At 34.3% G+C, this 21,454-nt stretch overlaps 1 protein-coding gene across 1 annotated transcript in view; it reads right to left on the bottom strand.

The window, feature by feature from the left end:
- The window catches only part of LOC142338509 (uncharacterized), a 68,432-nt gene that overhangs the window by 25,680 nt on the left and 21,298 nt on the right, over nt 1-21,454 (bottom strand). The window contains exons 5-6 of the mRNA XM_075388292.1: nt 15,363-15,445; nt 7,045-7,108 (exon numbers count right to left, since the gene is read on the bottom strand). Of these exons, the coding sequence (XP_075244407.1) occupies nt 7,045-7,108; nt 15,363-15,445 (147 nt within the window). The remainder of the gene's footprint in view (nt 1-7,044; nt 7,109-15,362; nt 15,446-21,454) is intronic.

Below are 21,454 nucleotides of genomic sequence, written 5' to 3'. Positions count from 1 at the left end.
CCCGATGGGATTCAATGATCAAAAAGTACAATAAATACTTTCAGAACAAAATTTTTGAGAAAAAGTAGTATCAAAGTCATGAAAACCACTAGCTATTAACTCGAGCTATCATTTAGGTTCTTTTAAGCCTCCTTAGCAACAAATCAGACCTGACACTGATGATACTACGTGATAAGACGAGAATTTTAAAAAAGGTGGCAAGATCTAAAATTCAAAATTATTTTATGGCAAAGTCATAAAAGGTTTCAGCTGCCCCTTAATGAATTCAAGCAAAGACAAATAGGCACAAACAGCACTGCAGCAGAGGAAACTCTGAAAACAGAAGTTAAATTGACGTACCGGGGAAAGTGAAAAGTCACATTTTACTCGAACAAAATTTTTTTAAAATGAAAACTCGGCTTACTGGAAACTATGAACACAGAGGCATTAAGAGCTCTTCGTGAAACAATCAGTTTTCTTTATTCGCAAATCATTACAAACAACTAACCACCGAGAAATAATCAAGGTCCTGTAGAATTTGAAAAATGAAAAACAAGCATAGCAAAGGGTGGAAAACAAACAAGACTGCTACAAAATGAAATAGCAAAATTTTTTTTCGGGCTAAGAAACTAAAAACCTCAATGGCTTTGAGCAGCAGCACAAGTAATTAACATAGCAGGACAACTCCTGAAATACAATTCAAAGAATTGTATTAATTTATGATCTGACAATAACTTCGCTTTAAAACGCAAATGAGAGCTGTTAGTAATGAGACTAAGCAATAAAACATCAACAGAACAACAGAAACAATCCAGACTAAATATTTCTTATTGGCAACCTGTCATTAAATGTCGATGAATCCTCTAAGTAATGAAATTAAATAATAAGATAAAAATAACCAAAAATCGCTATAACAGTCGTCGAAAATTTTTTTTGAAAACAATTAGTATAAAAGTCGCAGCACGCAAAATCTACTGAAGTATACTATAACATCCATTTTTTGAGTCCCTAATGACCACCATTGAGATCTGTCATCAATGAGATTAAGTGACAAGACAGCAATAGGTACAACAAATACTGGCAAAACTAAAAAAAATCATTAAGATTTCCAAAAAAACGAACAAAATGCAATAGCTATGAAGAGAAATGGCTGGCTTTAATCGAACTCCTTTAAGCAACCAATGAGACCTGTCGATAATAAGACTAAGTTAAGACAACAAATTTGAAGAGAAAAACTCGCAAAACTCAGAAAATTCGATAATTAATATTGAAAACTATTAGAGTCGAAGTCATAGAAAGCACTAGCTTTGAACATAAACGGTTAAATAGAAACTTAACCCTTATTATCAGCATCAGAGACCTGTCCCAATGGGATTCAATGATCAAAAAGTACAATAAATACTTTCAGAACAAAATTTTTGAGAAAAAGTAGTATCAAAGTCATGAAAACCACTAGCTATTAACTCGAGCTATCATTTAGGTTCTTTTAAGCCTCCTTAGCAACAAATCAGACCTGTCACTGATGATACTACGTGATAAGACGAGAATTTTAAAACAGGTGGCAAGATCTAAAATTCAATATTATTTTATGGCAAAGTCATAAAAGGTTTCAGCTGCCCCTTAATGAATTCAAGCAAAGACAAATAGGCACAAACAGCACTGCAGCAGAGGAAACTCTGAAAACAGAAGTTAAATTGACGTACCGGGGAAAGTGAAAAGTCACATTTTAATCGAACAAAATTTTTTTAAAAAGAAAACTCGGCTTACTGGAAACTATGAACACAGAGGCATTAAGAGCTCTTCGTGAAACAATCAGTTTTCTTTATTCGCAAATCATTACAAACAACTAACCACCGAGAAATAATCAAGGTCCTGTAGAATTTGAAAAATGAAAAACAAGCATAGCAAAGGGTGGAAAACAAACAAGACTGCTACAAAATGAAATAGCAAAATTTTTTTTCGGGCTAAGAAATTAAAAACCTCATAATGGCTTTGAGCAGCAGCACAAGTAATTAACATAGCAGGACAACTCCTGAAATACAATTCAAAGAATTGTATTAATTTATGACCTGACAATAACTTCGCTTTAAAACGCAAATGAGAGCTGTTAGTAATGAGACTAAGCAATAAAACATCACCAGAACAACAGAAACAATCCAGACTAAATATTTCTTATTGGCAACCTGTCATTAAATGTCGATGAATCCTCTAAGTAATGAAATTAAATAATAAGATAAAAATAACCAAAAATCGCTATAACAGTCGTCGAAAATTTTTTTTGAAAACAATTAGTATAAAAGTCGCAGCACGCAAGATCTACTGAAGTACACTATAACATCCATTTTTTGAGTCCCTAATGACCACCATTGAGATCTGTCATCAATGAGATTAAGTGACAAGACAGCAATAGGTACAACAAATACTGGCAAAACTAAAAAAAATCATTAAGATTTCCAAAAAAACGAACAAAATGCAATAGCTATGAAGAGAAATGGCTGGCTTTAATCGAACTCCTTTAAGCAACCAATGAGACCTGTCGATAATAAGACTAAGTTAAGACAACAAATTTGAAGAGAAAAACTCGCAAAACTCAGAAAATTCGATAATTAATATTGAAAACTATTAGAGTCGAAGTCATAGAAAGCACTAGCTTTGAACATAAACGGTTAAATAGAAACTTAACCCTTATTATCAGCATCAGAGACCTGTCCCAATGGGATTCAATGATCAAAAAGTACAATAAATACTTTCAGAACAAAATTTTTGAGAAAAAGTAGTATCAAAGTCATGAAAACCACTAGCTATTAACTCGAGCTATCATTTAGGTTCTTTTAAGCCTCCTTAGCAACAAATTAGACCTGTCACTGATGATACTACGCAATAAGACAAGAGAACTTTTGAAAAAAGGTGGCAAAATCTAAAATTCACCATTATTTTATGACAAAGTCATAAAAAGTTTCAGCTGCTCCTTAATGAATTCAAGCAAAGACAAAAATGCACAAATAGAACTGAAGGGGAGGAAACTCTGAAAACAGAAGTCAGAGTGACGCACCAGGAAAAAATACATCTCAAAAACCGCCAATTATTTAAACACCGATTTCTTAATCTACTTTAAAGGTATATAGAAAGTCACGCCTCAAACCTACTCGATTTTTCGCTCCCTCCACTATTTCAGTGTAATCAATATAGAGGCGCTATAATAGCGCCTGCGAAGCGGCTATTAAAAAGTTCAATATAAATTAGATATCAATCATGCCTTCTCGGGATCTGATTGGGAGCCCATAATTGCATAAAACATAAATCAAAGAAATTTCAGGACTTATGCCTAATTTTTTTTGAATATTCAGTAAATTTCACAATTGTATTACACATTTACAATCAACTTTTAATCATTTGAAGACGCTATTAATAAACTGCTGAAGGATACCAGAGAAACTGAAAAATCATATTTCACTCGAACAAAATTTTAAAAAAAGAAAACTCGGTTTACAAATAACTACGAACCCGGAGGCGTTAAGAGCTCTGCGTGAAACAATCAGCGTTCTTGATTCGCAAATCATTACAAACAACTAACCGCCGAGAAAAATTCAGGTCCTGTATTTTTTTGAAAAATTAAAAACAAGCATAGCAAAGTGTGGAAAATAACAAGACTGCTAAAATATGAAATTGCAAAGCTTTTAAAATTAAAAAAGGACAAGAAATCTGGCATAAATCAGTACATAGCCCAGAAAGATCCAAAACACTCAACTGAAGACAATTGTAGCTAATTTTTCGAATCACCGGAGCAAAGTTCACCAAAACTCTTGAACATAAGTATCGAAGGTTGGTTTGATGCAATTCACAAAATTAGTGAATCTTGACATTTTCCTCGAAACAAAGAATTGCTAATTGTTCCAACATTAGTTCGAATTGCGCTGATAAATATGCGAAACTGTCTTTTTTTAAGTAAAGTTCACAATATTTTTTTGCATTTTGGAACGAAAAGACTATTAACAAATTCCACTTGAGCATTTGAGAACACCAACCGCACTTAATTTATTCGATGATTGTGACGTTTTCGTCCAACTTTGACCGATTTATAAGTTTTAATTCTGAAATGAATTTTTAAAATGATTTTGCTTCAATCTTTATTGATTTTTGCTTTCATTCATAGTAAAAATGTCGCTAGCTAATTAGTCTAAATCTTCGTTTAAATATCTGTAGTTTATACGAATTTTTTAATTGCCAATTAGAAGTCCAATTTAAGTAGTGATTGTAGTCCCGCTAAAGTAACAAAAGTACCAAAACTAGGGCAGATCAAATTTCCTTCAGTGATTATTAAAGAGAAGTGAAACGATACTGTTTGAAATATTTTTCGGAAATGTTTCGACTAGAGGGAATTTTAATTCTGTTCCAAATGTTTTTTCTCTGGACTTTTTATGAACACTCTTAATAGATACATAGGAATTTTGAATTTAACTTCTTTGTAGTTAATTTCTGTTCTATAATATATCATTAAATCTGCCTAATTAGAGGCGTGAATCGCTTTCTAACGAGGCATAGTTGAAGCTATTTAACGGTTCCATTTCGTATCTAATGGTTTTAACGAATTTGATGCCTACTGTTTTCAAAAAAATTAAGTGATTCTTTGTGTTCTCCTCATGTTTGTTGATCATTCAATGTTTTTTTGCTTATTCGTAGAGGTGACCGCTCTCAACGAGTTTGGAATTTAGAGAAATATGTTGTTGTAAAGACTTTACTTTAATGAAAGGCTTCTTCAAAATTAAAGTTTCGAAATGTGTTATGTTGGAAACTTATGCATAAACTCAAATCACTCACAGTTAAAAAATTGTAGTGATTTTTTATGGATTCAATATTATGTCCGCCGCGCTTACATACTTTTATATTACGTACTAGATTTTTCGAAGACACATTTTTCAACTAAATTCATGATGACAGCATGACCTCTTGCATGTTTCGTTTTTATATTTAAATTGGTAGTTTGTTACTCAAACGGGGATATGCTGTTTCTATCGTTTTGATTAGCTGCAAAATTTCAAATAGCAATATGTTTTCAAGCTCAGAATCTATCTGCTAATTTCTACAACCAAATGGCAATAAGTTTTTGCATACTAGTTGTTAATTCAAAACTCCGTTATCTTTTGGTGTATTTGGTATTTCGAGAAATAATTGTTTTTCTGTTGTTGTAAAGACTTTACTTTAATGAAAGGGTTCTTCAAAATTAAAGTTTCGAAATGTGTTATGTTGGAAACTTATGCATAAACTCAAATCACTAAGGCTCCTTGCGATTTATCGAAACATTTTTTTAAAACTGATAAATTAACCGACTAACATCGGGCGAATTGCTCTCAAATGACCGGCGATTAATTGGCGTCGTCAGTAGCTAGCCACGGTTTAGTGAGGCTAGCTTTATCCTGAATCGACTCTGCAACTTTTAGTTTTATAGCTTTGTTAATAAATAAATCAAATAAAAAACTGATATTTTCAAAATTTGCAGATATTTCCAGATTTCGCAGTGAAAATGTTCAAAACTACTTTTTGTCTCTGGATTTATGTCAAGCAACCCATCTGCCAGACTTGAAAAGCTTCGTCGGCCAGTGATGATCGTTAAGCTCAGAAAAGGACAAAAATAATCAAAAATTTTGAAAAATGCAAGCTTTATCAAAAATTGATAAAATTACTCATATTAAAAAAATGAAACCTAATTGATGGCAGACAAAATTTGTTCATTAACTTATCATCAAACCATGAGGGGGGTTTTCTTACCCCTTAAGCTGAAAAAACTTGAACAATGACAATGTCAAAAAATTGAAAAGTTGCAAGTTCGGTAAAAAAATGCAAAAAAGTAATGTTAAAATCTTGAAAACATTCCATTACATCTAGAAATTATGCCGTAACCTATTATAAAACCCTAGAGGATGTTACTTGACACCTAGGGCCGAACAAAACTCAAAAATATGACAAAATTTTCAAAAAGCTTGAAGAAAATTGTGAAAATTAGAATAAAATTACGTGTTTGTAGCGATCGGTTGTCCATCAGTAGCCACGTGGGAGGGGATGTACCTGGGGGCTGATGGGGAGGGGGGAGGGGTGGGCAACAGTGGGGTGGGGGGCAACAACACGGTTGGGGGGGATGGGGCAATAGTGGGGTGAGGGGGGTCAACAGTGGGGTTGTCTTCAACCTCTAAGAACCGCCCTTCACACCATAAGTATAAGGCTCCAAAACAGTTTGAGCTGAAACAGAGCTGCAAGACTCTAAGAGCACTTAAGGGGCGCTACCTGTTTATCCCGTTTTTGAGGACGAAAAGTCAAAAGCATCAGACAAAAAATCGGTCAAGCAAAAATTCGCATTAAAAAAAGACCGACAGGACTAATATAATTGCTACAAACTTCGTTTGATAGCAATTAATCAGTACCTCATATAAGGGATCGTCACCGACGCCAATTGCTGTGTTAGAATTCTCTATGCTAAGCACATAATTGCTTGAGTCATCTTTTTTACGACGCATAACTGAATTTCATTAATCTAGCGTCTTTGCCAGCTAACATCGGGCAAATCGCTCTCAAACGACCGGAAGTAGTCAGCTGGGGCTTAGGGATGATAGCATTCAAGGGAAACTGGACATTTCACGAAAGTAAGCCTAGTACGCCAAAAGGCTGTAAGAGCCCTTAATGTCCTCGGAACGTTACCATTTTGAGGACAAAAAGTAGAAAGAAAATTCGTTCAAGCGAAAAATTACATATAGACCACATGACTAATACAATTGCTACAGACTTAGTTAGAGCAATTAATAAAAGCAACAATAGACGAAATGTATATGATTGAATATATATTATGCGTGACTCATCAGCTTTTCCCTTAATTCCATAAACAAGCCAAAATAGAAAGCGCAGAGCTGAAAAAAAAACTGAATGAGGATATGAGGTTACTACCGGGTGTTACGAGTTGTAATCCTTTTGTATCTATCAAGCATAAGGGAGGTTGGAACACCTGATTAACATCAGGCAATATATACGATTACCATTCGATGACAACGTTGCAATAGTAACTGAGAATAGACTCACTTGGAAGCCCAGCTTCTGAAGTATTCTGGCCACCCTTCTACACGCAACCTTCGCTTCAGAGGCACTAAAGCAAAATAAACCAATTAAGTCGCCTATCATTATTTACTTGAAAAGGAGTGTTTAGCACAGAAAAATTGATCCAAAATTTTCCAGCTTTTGAACAAAGTGCTAGAATTATAACCCAGTAGCTTTGCGAGATTTGACATCGAACATCCCAATTCTTTGATCAGGTACATGTCATTAATCTCTCCATGAGACAAACTGATTGGTTGAAACCTTCACTATGCATGTACAAATATATCCCAAGTACTTTGTAAAGATTAATATATCTGATCTTCGATTTAAAAAAAGTATGTTATTTGAATTGAATCAGAGCAGAAAAGAATCGTTTTTATCCTACCCACAGCACAATAAATATCTCGTTCAGAATTACACCCGATAACTAAGATATATTAAAATAATTAACATAACCGACTAACGTCGAGCGAATTGCTCTCAAACCACCGGCGAGCGGTTGACTTCGTCAGAAGCTAGCTACGGCTTAGTGAAGTGGCAACTGTGGGTAGGTGGGGGGGGGGGGGGGTCTTCGGCTGCACGGGGCCACGTCCTTACGGCCTGAACGATGTGTCATATCAAGTCCCATGGGCAGCTAAGGCATGGCCATGGCTCTCAAAGCCTGGCCAAATGCGCAGCTGTTTAATAGTCAAGTTGGGGTTTATTTACGTGGGCGTTTGTTCAATATCTAAATTAACTCGGTTTTTTTTGGTGGTTTCTGCGAAACCACTTCACACCATAAGTATAAGTCTTTAAAACAGTTTCTGTGAATCGCATACTTGGAGACTAGTGAGCTGAAAGGCTCTTAGAGCACTTAATGCCCACTGGGCGCTACCAGTTTATACCGTTTTTGAGGACGAAAAGTGAAATGTGTCAGACAAAAAATCAATAAAGCGAAAAATTGCATAAGAAGACCGACAGGACTAATATAATTGCTGCAAACTTGAGAGCTTTTGAGAGCAATTATTAATTGCTACGAACTTTCGAGAGCAACTAAAAAGTATGGCTTAGCCGAACATAAACGGCTACCGTTCAACGCGTTGCGTAATAGGCAAAGGGTGGCATTGGTGGTAGCTAGCTTAAACTTAGTGAGTCCAGTCGCACAGGGTAAAAGGGGGGAATAAAGAAAGGGACCAAAACAAACAGAAAATCAAATTGCCTTTCAAACGTTTAAATTCGCGGATCCATCTACTTGCAGCCTAAAGAGAGAGCTACAGAGACTTAATGCCCTCAGGCTTCACAACTTTATCCGGTTCTTCAGGAATAAAAGTCAACGCGAAAGAACATTCGGGAACAAAAACGGTCATGCAAAAATTAATAAGAAATCAATTTAAAACATAGCCGGCAGATTTCCGGAATAGCTGCGAAAGAATAGACTTGCGTGCCGTATAATAGAAACAGATAGATCTAAATTAAAAACAGAAAATCGACACCGCTCGGTAAAAAACTTTTAGCTAGGTAAAAAACATTTAGCGATAAATTAATAAAACTTGTCAAAATTCATTCCGCAGAAGCCTTTTATTGGGGACCTTTACTGCACATGAGTTCCTTTGACTATAAACTAATTCAAATTAAACTTAAGTTTTAAAGTGCAAAAGTCATGTTATTGAATGAGGTAAGTCACTTCTGATCAAAACCTAATCACGCAAGTGAACTTAAAACCTTTGCTAGAGACAGAATGCGAAAAGACGTCACGCGCGCAAACGCTGTTAGTGAGAGGAAGAAGTCCTTCAGAAAATGTGATTTTTTCAGCTTTGCTGTGTGTAAAACGAATAAAAAAAGCGTCAGATCATGAAACAAAAAAAACCAATAGCACCACAATATAGCTCCGCTCAGCTTACAGCTTCGCAGCTATAAAAAATGAGTGGTGGAATCAATTCTGAACTGTTCTCAATTGAAACAGTGAGCAAAAATCAGAAGCAAAATATGCTAAAAGCAACATGTTGAAAATCCAACGAAGAACACAAAATTACGAAGGGATAGTAGTGCATAAATAATATCCCAATAATAGCTACCGATGCTTCCAAACTAACGTCGGGCGAAATGTTCTCAAACAACTGAGGAGGAGCATTTGGCTTTGTCAGAGGAGAATAGCTTAAGCGTAAATGAGAAAGTGCAGCAAGGGGTGCGGAGTGGGGGGGGGGGGGGGGGGCAGTCAACTTCTAAGAACCGCCCCTCACACAAAGGATTTATATCCCATATTTAGGAGACCAGTAAAGCTCTAGCAGAACTGTTCAGCCATCTAATGCGCTCAGGGCTTTACCTGTTTATCCCATTTTTGGGGACAAAATGTCAAATGGCCAGACAAAAAAAAATTGGATAAAAACGACCACTGGACTATAATAATTGTTACAAACTTCGTTTGAGAGCAATTAATAACAATCAATTTTCTGTTACAAATAGTTCATAATTCGATGTCAGAGAGAAACGAAAAGCAAAAATATTTGCATAAAAAACTGAGATGTCACCTTCAACAAAACCATGAAAAAAATTGTCGTTCGATTTATTAAACAGCTCTCTCTTCAAAAACGATTACTCCTCATTGACCTTGAATGCTGACTAAACAAGCATCAAGCATCACATATTTAAACTTTAAACCAATGAAGTATTAAAAGGTTCACATGACTGGAAAATATTTTTTCCTGTAGTGAACAAAATTGAGATCAAAATTATACCATGAATACATATCTGTTCAAGCGTAATCTTCCGACATTATGTCAGCATGTCATAGCTCACTAACTATCCAGCTAGCGATATCTCACTGTTTCAACAAAATGGTTCCACAACACCAAGTTTTTAAATGTCAAAATATGAACAATTTAAACGTTTGAAAAGAGAAGCTCAACAGGCTCCCACTTACCGGAAACAATTATAAAACTTCTACTAAAAAGAGATGTCAGTAGCCATTTCAGCAAAAAAAAACAGCCAAAAGGACCACCGCCGCATTTAAAAAGAAGCAAGAAAGAAACAGTTCAATTTCTCTAAAGGAAAAGATAATTCAGGCATAAACAAAAAACATTCGAATACGGGGATTGTAGGTAGGTTGTGGCAGGGGTAGATAGATGGCTGGTAGAGGAAGGAGAGCGTTATGAGGGGAGAAACTGCTATGGGACAAAAACATCTCAAAATGGCGTTTCGACCATGAATACAAACAAGCAATTCCCAATTACTATATATTAGAAACTAAGCTACTGTTGATATTTAATGTTCCAAGTCAATGTTTTAAAACACAAGTCCATTTGAAAACAAAATACAAAGTAAAAGTCATGAACAAACTTGCTCCAGGGGCAGGGAATATAGGTAAATGGTAGTTAAGTGGCGGGGTAGGTAGTTTTTAACTGAGGCTATAGTGGATCAAAAGATTAAGAACAGCCTTCACACGATGAAACTATCTCCCGAAAAGAGTGTCAGTGAATCGCATACCTAGAGACCAGTAAGAACTCAGGCTCTAAGAGAGCTGCTCAGCCACTTGATACCCTCTGGGCTTCACCTGTTTGTCCCATGTGCTGAGGACGAAAAATCAAAAAGGTAGACGTCTTCAGCAAAAATTGCATCAAAAGACCACAAGACTAATATATTTGCTACAATCTTTGTTTAAGAGCAATTACACATACAGAGTAAAAATACATGAGATGGTAACAAAAATTGGAAAAAAACCAGGTCCAAGTAGCGGGCATCTAAATAGGGCTTTATGGGCTGATTCCGTTTCTATTTTTGATTTGAGTTTTCGTTATTGAATTCCATTAGAAGCAATTTGATCAGAAGGAGATGAGTCAAACTATTCTAGAGAAGTGATAAGGCCAAAAAAGATGTGATCAGATCTTAAAAAAAGAGCGCACCAATACAACCCAAATACTTCGAACTGTTAGAAAAAATGAAAATCAATGCGAGCTGCACGAAAGAGGAAGAGCTGCACGAGAGAGGATCCAAATCGTCAGCAGGATGGTGGACAAGAGGAGTGTTAACTCGGGCTACGGGGATTAAAATATTCAGATTAAGAACCGCCCTTCACACCATGAAATTGTCTGAAAAAGTGTAGGCGTAACAGCTGTTTAAAATCACGTCGATCAGGAAAGAAGAGTGAAGTTAGCCTAGAGACATTGAAAATGTCACGCCAAATGTTGAAGCTAAAAGCTAAGCGAAGCATGATGCCGGTGATGAAGTTTATCAAAAATAGCTGCCCAAAAAAATCATTTTTTTAAGCTTAACACTTATATTTTCAAAAGCAATATAAAAAACTAAGCCAGTAACAGACAACCAATTGCTCTCGAACGACAGTCTGCGGAAATTACTTCAGAGGGAATGCAGCCGGGAGAATTTTTCGTGCTCCCACAGGTTTACAGTCTGCCATCTTAAACACTCAGTTGCAATGGCTTTGATTTCCTTTCACTCACAACCCCTTTTACCAACGATCTTTATTTCAGGACAAGAGCAAATTAGGACAAGAGTCAAAGAATGTTCTAGAACAAAAGCACAAAAACGGACAAGCTTAAAAAAGACATGCGTTTCGCGATAATTTCTTCAAATTGCGTTCGAGAGTGACTAAAAAAAGATTTTCCAACGTCATACTGCATTAAATATTTAGATTTTCTGATCAACGGACAATTTTGCTTTTAATGCCTGATTCGCCAGTCATCAAGTCAACAGAACTTTAATTTTTAGCACAAAACTCCTTCGCGAACATACGTCTAATTTCTGATCTCAACACCAGTATTGAACACAAAATATCAAATTCACTAATCAAAATTTAAGTACTAACTAAAATTGAAACCTAACCAGAAACACATTGTCGATTGGTTCAACACGGTAAAACTTAACTCATCACAAGAACCGCTAAATTGACTCCAAAAATGAAACGTTGGGCGAATTGCTCTCAAACGACCGGCGAGCGGTTGGCTTTGTCAGTAGCTAGCCACAGCTAGCTTTAGCTTGATTCGACTCTGGATCTTTTAGTTTTCTAGCCTTTTTAGTAAACAAATCAAATAAAAAACTGATATTTTAAAAAACTTCAATTTTAAAAAAGCTTCCAGATTTCGCAGTGAAAATGCTCAAAACTAATTTTTCTCTGGATTTATGTCAAGTAACTCATCTGCTTGACTTCGTTGGCCAGTAATTATCGTAGAAGGACAAAAATATTCAAACACTTGGAAAATCGCAAAGATTACCAAAATCTTGCTGAAATTCAATATATTAAAACCTTCAAAACGATTTCATTGTCTCAAGAGACAATCAAGTATCCCTAATTCAAGCTTTAAATAGTTTCACTGGCTCAAAGATCCATAAACTGGGAACATAACAATTTTCCGAAAATTTGACAAAAATTAAACTGCTAGAAAATTGTTAGAGCTGGAGTCATTAAAATATTGATAATCAATCCATCAACTCTAGACAATATGCGACAGCCTATCATCAAACTTTAGAGGAGAACTAGGACCCTGGCGCCAAAAATGATAAAAAATTCAAAAACTTGATTCAAAAAGGTCCAAAAAACTTTGAAATATTCAAAAGATTCAAAAAAATTGCAAATATTTTAAAAAAATGTTGATATTAAAATCTTGAAAAACATTCAATTACATCTAGAACCTATGCAGTAATAATCAAACGCTCGAGGAGGGTCGCTGGCCCTTCAGGTTGGAGAAAACTAAAAAAATGACAAATTTTCAAAAAAAATTGAAAAAAATTCGTGATGGTAAAATGTTGAAAAGATAAAAAATGATGAAACATAACGTCGGGCGAACTGCACTCAAACAACCGGTGAGCGCTTGGCATCGTAAGTAGATAGCCCCAGTTTAGCGAGCCTAGCTTTAGCTTGATTCGACTCGGCAAATTTTAGTTTTCTAGCCTTGTTAGTAAATAAAACAAAAACTGATATTTTCCAAAATATTCCAAAATTTAGAAAAAGCTTCCAGAATTCTCAATGAAAATAAGAAAAACTATTTTTCTCTCTGGAGTTATGTCAAGTAACCCTTCTGCAAGACTTGAAAGGCTTCGTTGGCCATTAATGATCGTTAAAATGAGAAAAAGAACAAAAATATTCAAAAATGTCGAAAACAATTGCAAATTTTAACAAAACGCTTGTTAAAATTCAAGATATTAAAATCTTCAAACCATTTCATTGTCTCAAGACACTATCCAGTATCTCTATTTCAAGCTTTAAATAGTTTCATTGGCTCAATCTTGAAACATGAATAATTTTCAGAAAATTTGAAAAAAAACTTAATTTTATCAAAAAATTGCTAAAGCTGGAGTCATTAAAACATTGATAACCATTCCATTAACTCTATAAACTATGCAACAACTTATAAGCAAACCTAGGAGGAGATCCATAGGACCCTGGTGACGGAAAAAATTAAAGAAAGTTCAAAAAGATTAAAACTTGAAAAAATCGCAAATATTTTTGAAAACCACTGATATTCAAATCTTGAAAAACATTCCATCACTTCTAGAAATTTTGCAGTAACCTATTATAAAGCCCTAGTGGAGTTTGGGTGGCCATTGAGGTTGGGGAAACCTAAAAATGACAAAATAATTAAAAATTGAAAAAAAAATTGCAAGTTTCATCAAAAAATTGCTATAATTCGTGATGTTAAAATGTTGAAAACCCCACTATTACCACTAGAAGCTATGCAGTAACCTATTAAAAGGAGGTTCGCTGGCTCTTGAGATCAGTAAAACCTAAAAAAAATGGAGAAACCTAAAAAAAACAATAAAATTTCAAAAAACATGAAAAAAATGCAAGTTTTATTAAAAAAAATGTTTTGAAAACAAAAAAATCAAAAGTTTTAATTGTCATATTAAAAAATTGACAGCTATTACGTGGCAAATAAAATTTTTTCAGTAACTTATAATCAAACGCTTAGGGAAGTTTTCTGCCCCTTGCGTCCGGAAAGACGTGAATAATGAAAAATGAATGAAAAAAATTGAAAAAATTTGTTTTGTCACAAAAATTAAAAAAATTTGTTTGTCACAAAAAAAAATTGACAAAAAGTTTGTTTTGTCACGTTTTGTCAAATGCTAAAACTCGTGATGTTAAAAATGTTGAAACAATTGCACTACCATTAGAAACTATGCAGTAACCTATTACAAAACCCTAGAGGAGGTTCCTTGACACCCAGGGCTGAAAGAACTCAAAAACTGACAAAAATTTTCAAAAAGCTTAAAAATTGCGAAAATTAGTATAAAATTGCGTGTTTTGAGCGATCGTTTGTTCGGGTGGGGGCAATAGTGGGGGGGGGGGGAGGGAGGGAGTCAACAGTGGGGGGTGGGGTGTCTTCAACCTCCCTTCACACCATAAGTTCAAGTCTCCAAAACAGTTTGAGCTCAAACAGAGCTGAAAGGCTCTAAGAGCACTTAATGCCCGCTGGGTGCTACCCGTTTATCCCGTTTTTGAGGACGAAAAATCAAAAGCGTCAGACGAAAAATCGGTCAAGCGAAAAATCGCATAAAAAAGACCTACAGGACTAATATAATTGCTACAAACTTCGTTTGAGAGAAATTAATCAGACTACACAGTAACTAAATTCATTAACACTAAGAGATCTAAAAGGAAATCTACAGAGAAGAACCTTGTTTCTCGGCTATCTTATTCTGCACACAGCAATCTAGCCTCTATTCGACCATTTGAAACACTATTGTGATAAATAACCTGTCATTTTCGATATCCAATTAGCTCGCTCGCTTTTACCTTAGTAACAGATTTAGTTTCTTCTCAATGCGAGCAAATTAGATCACTCAAAAGTCGAGCATGAAAAAGTCACCCGAGAAGTGAAATCGAAAGCACGCTTTAGAAGAAAAGGAGCAAGCAAACATTTTGCATAAAAAAGACACGTTTACGATAATTGCCTCCAGTACAAGTCAGTTTCTTGAGCGAGTTAAATCATATATTATCAAAAATTATTCCAGGCATCTTCACATGGAACTTAGGTGATAGTTAACTTCCCTCAGCTATCGCCAGCAACTCACTCGGATGGAAAGACCAACAGTCCTAAAATAATTCATAGAAAATTTTCTCAAATCAAAGCACAGGGAAGTCCCCTTTATATTTTTTCTGCTAGTCCTGAACATCCGCAACACAAGAACTCCCTCAGTGGGAAATCGAACCTGTAGAAAACCAATAATCCTCATTGAGTGGTATAATGCCAAGAGCTGCTGTTATTGTTCAGCTCAATTGTCACTTTATCACCAACTGCTACTCTTAAACTGCATTTAATCAAATTATATTGTAAAAATAATTTTTAAAAAGGCCACAATATACTGTGACTTACGATTTAGCACCGGTGCAGGTGATTTTGCCAGAGGACCAGATGTTGGCAGTGACCTCTGGCTTCCTCAACTTCATCATTAGCCTCTGCAACAACAACAACAAAACATATATGGATAAGAGCAATCACATTATGCCTGCAAGTAGTATAGTCATTTGCTTAGTGACTGTAAAAGGGGGGGGGGGGTTCGGCCCCCCCATATAAGAAATTGGTGTTTCGAAAAAGTGAAATCTTTGTAATTTTTATTGGTCAAGGAGCAAATTACTATACTTTAACTATTTTCCTGAGTTTGTAGGTTCATGTGAATTGTAACTTTTGGGTTTGTGAGGAAAGTTCATTATCCCGCGCAAGTGGAGGTAAAATTTTTAAAAACTTTCTAAAAATTTTCAAAATTTTTTGGAGTCCTAAAATGGTATGAAATGGATTTCGCGCTATGAAAGAGCACTCAAAAATGATTTTCTGTTGACTTCACTTTTTTAACCTAAGCAGTATAGGGGTCGAAACATAAAAAAAAATTCAAATTTTTGCGAAAAATTTTTCAAAATTTGTCAAAGTCCTAAAATGGTCTGATATGGATTTTGCGCTATGAAAGAGCACTCAAAAGTGATTTTTTGTTGACTTCACTTTCTTTTCACCTATTCAGTATAGGGTCGAAACCTACAAAAATATCAAAATTTTGAAAAATTCCACAATTTTTTAAAGTCCTAAAATGGTCTGAAATGGATTTTGCGCTATCAAAGAGCACTCAAAAGTGATTTTTTTTGGACTTCATTTTGTTCAACCAAGTAGGACCAAATAACTCAGTTTCTGAAATAGTCTGAAATAAGTCAAAGAGCAGTCAGAAGCAGTTTTTGTTGACAAAGCTTTTGCAAATGTACAGTATGATGTGGAAAGCTTGTCTTTATTTTTTTTTATATACATGTGTAACTATGTATGTTTCTATCAAAACAAGTCCGTATATCTGCTTGCATGTGTTCAAAATTGTACTTTTTATGTATGAATGAACAATTGAAAGAAAGGAAAGAATGAAAATTTTATGTAAAAATATATGCGTATTCATGTATATAATAATGAAAGTATTTATGAAAGGGTATATTTGTATAAAACTAAATATAACTGTGCTTAAGTTTAGTAATATGTTTGAATGAGTATAAGCTGAAATGCATGTTTGTGTGTAGAAGTTGTAAATGTGTGTATATGTCAAGACGTTCTTGGTTTTATGTGTGTATGTTTTTTCTATATGTATACAGTGGAATGTATGTATATATGTCTGATTGTTTATGTATTTATGTATTTATATGCTTGCAAGTCAGACGAGAGAGAGAGAGAGAGGGAGATAAGTCCCTGCGGGGCAATTTAATTGCCCAGAAGAATGTTACTTGTTTCCACGATCCAATAATATTTATTCTTGCAAACAGATTTTGACCTTCAGCGTTGATAAACTGTCCTTTAAACATTGGCAAGCAAAATGTCAAAACGGAAGACGACAACAATTTTTATGATGTTCTGAGCATGCTTTTTCGAAAATTGAATTTTCGACACCTATCTAGCTACCATATTAAAAACTATCAAGATTTTTTACAGAAAAAAAATTAAATTCATGCTCTTTGTCTTTTAATCCTTGGCAAGAAAATGATAAATTGTTGCAACACAGAAGACAAAAACAACTTTTTGATGTTCTCGGCATGCTTTTTTGAAAACAGATTTCTCTACAATTATTCAGCTACCCGTCTAGGAATGAGCAAGATTATTTACAGGAAAAATATATATGAGATGAATTGTTGAGAGATAAACAATAAATTGAGCTAAGTAAAAAGAATAAATTCTGTAAGAAACCGAAAATGTTGGTGGGAAAACTATGATATGCAGGAGCAGCTGAACATTTAGTTAATTAAAGTAGAATGATAGGAATTCATCAAGAGCTTGAATCAGACAAAAAGTGTAATGATGTACAAGAAGAGTGCTTTGCACTGGAACTGTAAAAAGCGATAAAATTTTCAAAAGTTAATCAGTCACTTTATCACTTAAGCAAGAACAAACACAAACTTTGGATCCGTGGGTGGTTGCTAGAAAGCGCTTCAGAAATGTATAGGTCCTAATTGCGTATTGTTAATAGCATTAATAGATTTTGCGTGCTGGGACTGAAATATTAAACAACACTGCGATACGCATCTTCAGTAAATGCTTCCGATAAATTCAACTATTGAACACTGCAAGTAAGGTACCAGAGCACCTAAAGCAACCAGAAATCAAAAACTTTCATTATAGTGTCTTCTTGGATCAAATTTACTGCGTTCAGTAACCCTGTGTTAAAACTTTGGATTACTTATTATTCTGTCCACGTTTTAAAATGAGATTCCCGTAACGATATTTCATAGAGCATCGGAAAGAGGTAAATCCAAAGGAATCTAAAATTAAAAGGTGCAGAGTCTTTATAACATATAATTGGGTTAAGCAGTCTGGCGAACATATTGGAATTTAACACAACACTACTCCTACCTACTACTGCTACTGCCTACTACTACTACTACTACCTACTATCTACATTTAGTACCTACTACTACTGCTACTACTAGTACTACCTACAACCTCTACTAGATACTATTACTAACTACTACAACTACTTATTGGTTCTAAGTTACACTAGTACCTCTACTACTTCCTTTTAATACCTTCAAATATTACCTATTGTTTACTAACTATCTACAACAATGCGTTTCTGTTTTTCTAAAAAATGAAAACAATTCTTATCTCTAGAGACTCGTTGAGCATACACAACAGAAGTTTTCATCTATCTCAAGGTAATGTGTCCTGACTGACATAGACCGATAGAATTTACCCGTCAAAATTTTCAACAAATCATTAAGTGTTTGAAGTTTTTTCAAAGATAAAAAACGCTGAAGCTTTGTCGTACACATTAACTCAGTAATTTTCAACTCAATGTTAATTTGTTAATTAACAATTAAAAAATCCATGTTACGATATATCGGGTGGATCTTTAATTAATTAAATCAATGTAGGGTTTTACTGTTTATCGAACAGGTCTAATTTTTAGAACTTCAAATAAGGTTTATTGCTATGTTCTTTTTTTGAAGTGCAAATTTTGTATACTTTTTTCACTTATGAGGGATCAGTCATAAACTTTTCAAATGCTGTTTTTTTTGTTCATTCAATGTATGACGTCTGATTCCATTTGCAATTAATTGATAGATATGAAACGGAAACTTTTTAAAATTTCTTATATGAAGGATTGTATAGCGTAAACATTGACTGGTTCACAATGACGTTGCACTATGTCTATTTATAATCTCAACTCTATAGAAACAAGCTTGCTTCAAAAACTCCATAGTGTGTACCTTAATGGAAACAAACAATTTACAACGTACCTACATTATCTAAAAAACAGGTTTTTTACGCTGTATAGTTGTTTTTATATGTTTATTCAGAGTCACCTGTTGTTTCAGTTGTCAGGTAATACACAACTTTTTCTGAATCCTTACGTTTCAAATTTTGTATAGACTGCTGGGATAGCTTGCCAGAAGGACATGTGTTAGTTGAGTTTCATATTAACCTTAGCTTCGGCTCAGGATGTGTTCACAGCTAAGACTGCAATTGTGAACTTGTTATCCATTAAAAGTCTACCGCTACATGATTTTGCAATTTTTGTTATATTAACTTCTTCCTAATTTTATTGAATTTCATTTGGTCATTGTTTATCTGAACAAAATTAAAAATAAATCAACCTCATGAAACGTTTCGCAACAAAATTAAAGGAAACAGTCTTGTTGGATTTGAGAGCTCAAACAAAAACCTTAAATTTAGGTGCTTAGGTGAACAAATTTTGTTTGTTTTCAACGTCTGCTTACACTCAATGGGCACTAAATGGTTCCAGAGAAGTACTTTTTGTGGAATATGAAACAAAATTCTTCTTTATTAGTGTTCTAAACGCAACAACCGGAGACGGTATGGCTTTGGATAAGCAATTATAATAAAATTGTGAAACATGGCCGATCACTTTACCTAAAAGTTGAACCATTGAGTTCGAATTCGAGTTTGTGATCTAAAAATAGTATTCAAGGATAATTGACTTTTTTTAAAACAAGACTTCTTTTTCAGTATTCAAAACTCAACAATCGGAGGCGGTATGGATTTCGATAAGCAAGTGTAATAAAATGGTAATGCTTGGTCAATCGCTCTACATAAAAATGGAATTTTTGAGTTTGTGTCTGAATTTGTGATTTAAAAACACTATTCAAGGATAATTGACTTTGAAAAAAGACTACTTTTAGTACTAAAAACACAGTAATCGGTGACCGTGTAATTGGAATTACCAAATATAATGAAATGTGATAACTTGGCCTATCGATCTATTTAAAAGTCAAAATTTGAGTTTGAGTTTGTGATCTGAAAATAGTATTCAAGGGATAATTACGTCATAATAGTTGAGTTGTGTTATAAAGTTAAGAACGCAAAACAATTGAAACACGTTCTCACATTCTGTTTAAACTACAGCTATATATGTGTAAAAAAACGAAGGAGACCTTCTGGTTTTACTAAGCTTTTTGATATAGTTTACTATATTATATAGACTATATTCACATGGTCTATTATGTAATCTTTACTGCACGAGTTCTACAAGCATTCCTGATGACTATAATTTTGCACTTTTTCTGTAGAAAAGAACAGAAAAACGCATGATTTTCCGATATCAGCAGTGTTGACATATTTTACCAGTAATTCTTTTAAAGAGCGGTCAGTGCAACTTCTTAAATGATTAATTTTCTCTGAAGAATGTTCGGCTAATGAACTTTATTGCAAAATAACTAATATGGAGATATTTTAACTTATGACCACATTAAGTAACAGTTAACACAACTAACTGTGATTTTTTGCTACCATAAAAAACGTCAACACAGACAGTAGAAATCAGCTTAGGCACTTTGATTCCATTGTCAAACTGACAAGAACATTTCTGCATTCTTTTGGTCAATTTGGAAAAGGTTCCAGTGTTAAAGCCCTGCTATCCATAGTTCATTAAGTTCAGAGTTTAAAGTATTCAAAATTTTCGGAAATTAGTGCTTTATTTTTCTATGTGTTAATAAGTGTTCTTGGCGCTGTGTACCTCGTTTTGATGGTATCTTTCCGAAAGGGTTTTTAGGTTTTCAAACGTTTGTTTGTTATGGATCCTATGAAGAGTCGATTTGAGTTCAAAGACAAAAAACTGAGTCAAAGACAAAAAACAACTGTCAAAAAACAAATCCTGATTATAGAGGCAATTAGGCTAATTTGATTTCCAGGTTTTTAATGCAGTATTTTAATTTTCTCTGAGCTTAAACAATGTGAGAAATATGTTAAACTATCTCTTAGGAAAAAAGTTCCAGGTGGAATTTCACTACTATGTGTTTGGCTAAATGCCACTATTGTCAATAAAAACCATTGTAATTTAACATGACTTCTATCTTCATGAATGTTTGTATCCTCTATAACAATAAATGGTAGAATAATTATGTACAAGAAAAATATTTTTTTACGAGTAATCATATAGCAAAACCTTAATCTTCAATAAAGCTTTACTGATCTGCAATTTACGCTATGAATCAGTTGTCTCACAGGTAGTATGACAACATTTTTTTCGTGGCGCTCAAAAAGGAAACCCCCAACGGAACTGCAAAATTAACAAAGGTAAGAAAAGAAACGTTTTACACGCTAAATTTGTTTTTTATTTGAAAGACTTGAAATAAAACAATGCCTAGCTGACATTAAAAAAGTTTATATTATGCAAGCCAAAGTTTTATAAGACTTCCCTGTCAAACAAATGTTTATGAACAAGCTGATTTTTCATTAATACTTTAACAAATTTTACTTTTAGAACCTCTATGGTTTGCCTGGAGGAAACTAATAAGAGTACGGACAAGTATTCACTTCTTGCATTTATTGGAAATTTCGTTCTGATACGTTAAATGCTTACTATTCTTGATACCATAGCTTTATGGATTAACGAAATTTTGCGTCCGCGTTAATGAATACTTAGGTTTTAAAAATTTTTGAATTACTTAAATAACATACTGAAAAACTTCATATTGACACATTGCTTC

The sequence above is a fragment of the Convolutriloba macropyga genome, chromosome 4, assembly GCF_964194025.1.
Source record: "Convolutriloba macropyga chromosome 4, txConMacr16.3, whole genome shotgun sequence".
NCBI lineage: Eukaryota > Metazoa > Xenacoelomorpha > Acoela > Convolutidae > Convolutriloba > Convolutriloba macropyga.
This window is presented reverse-complemented; position numbering and strand designations above follow the sequence as displayed.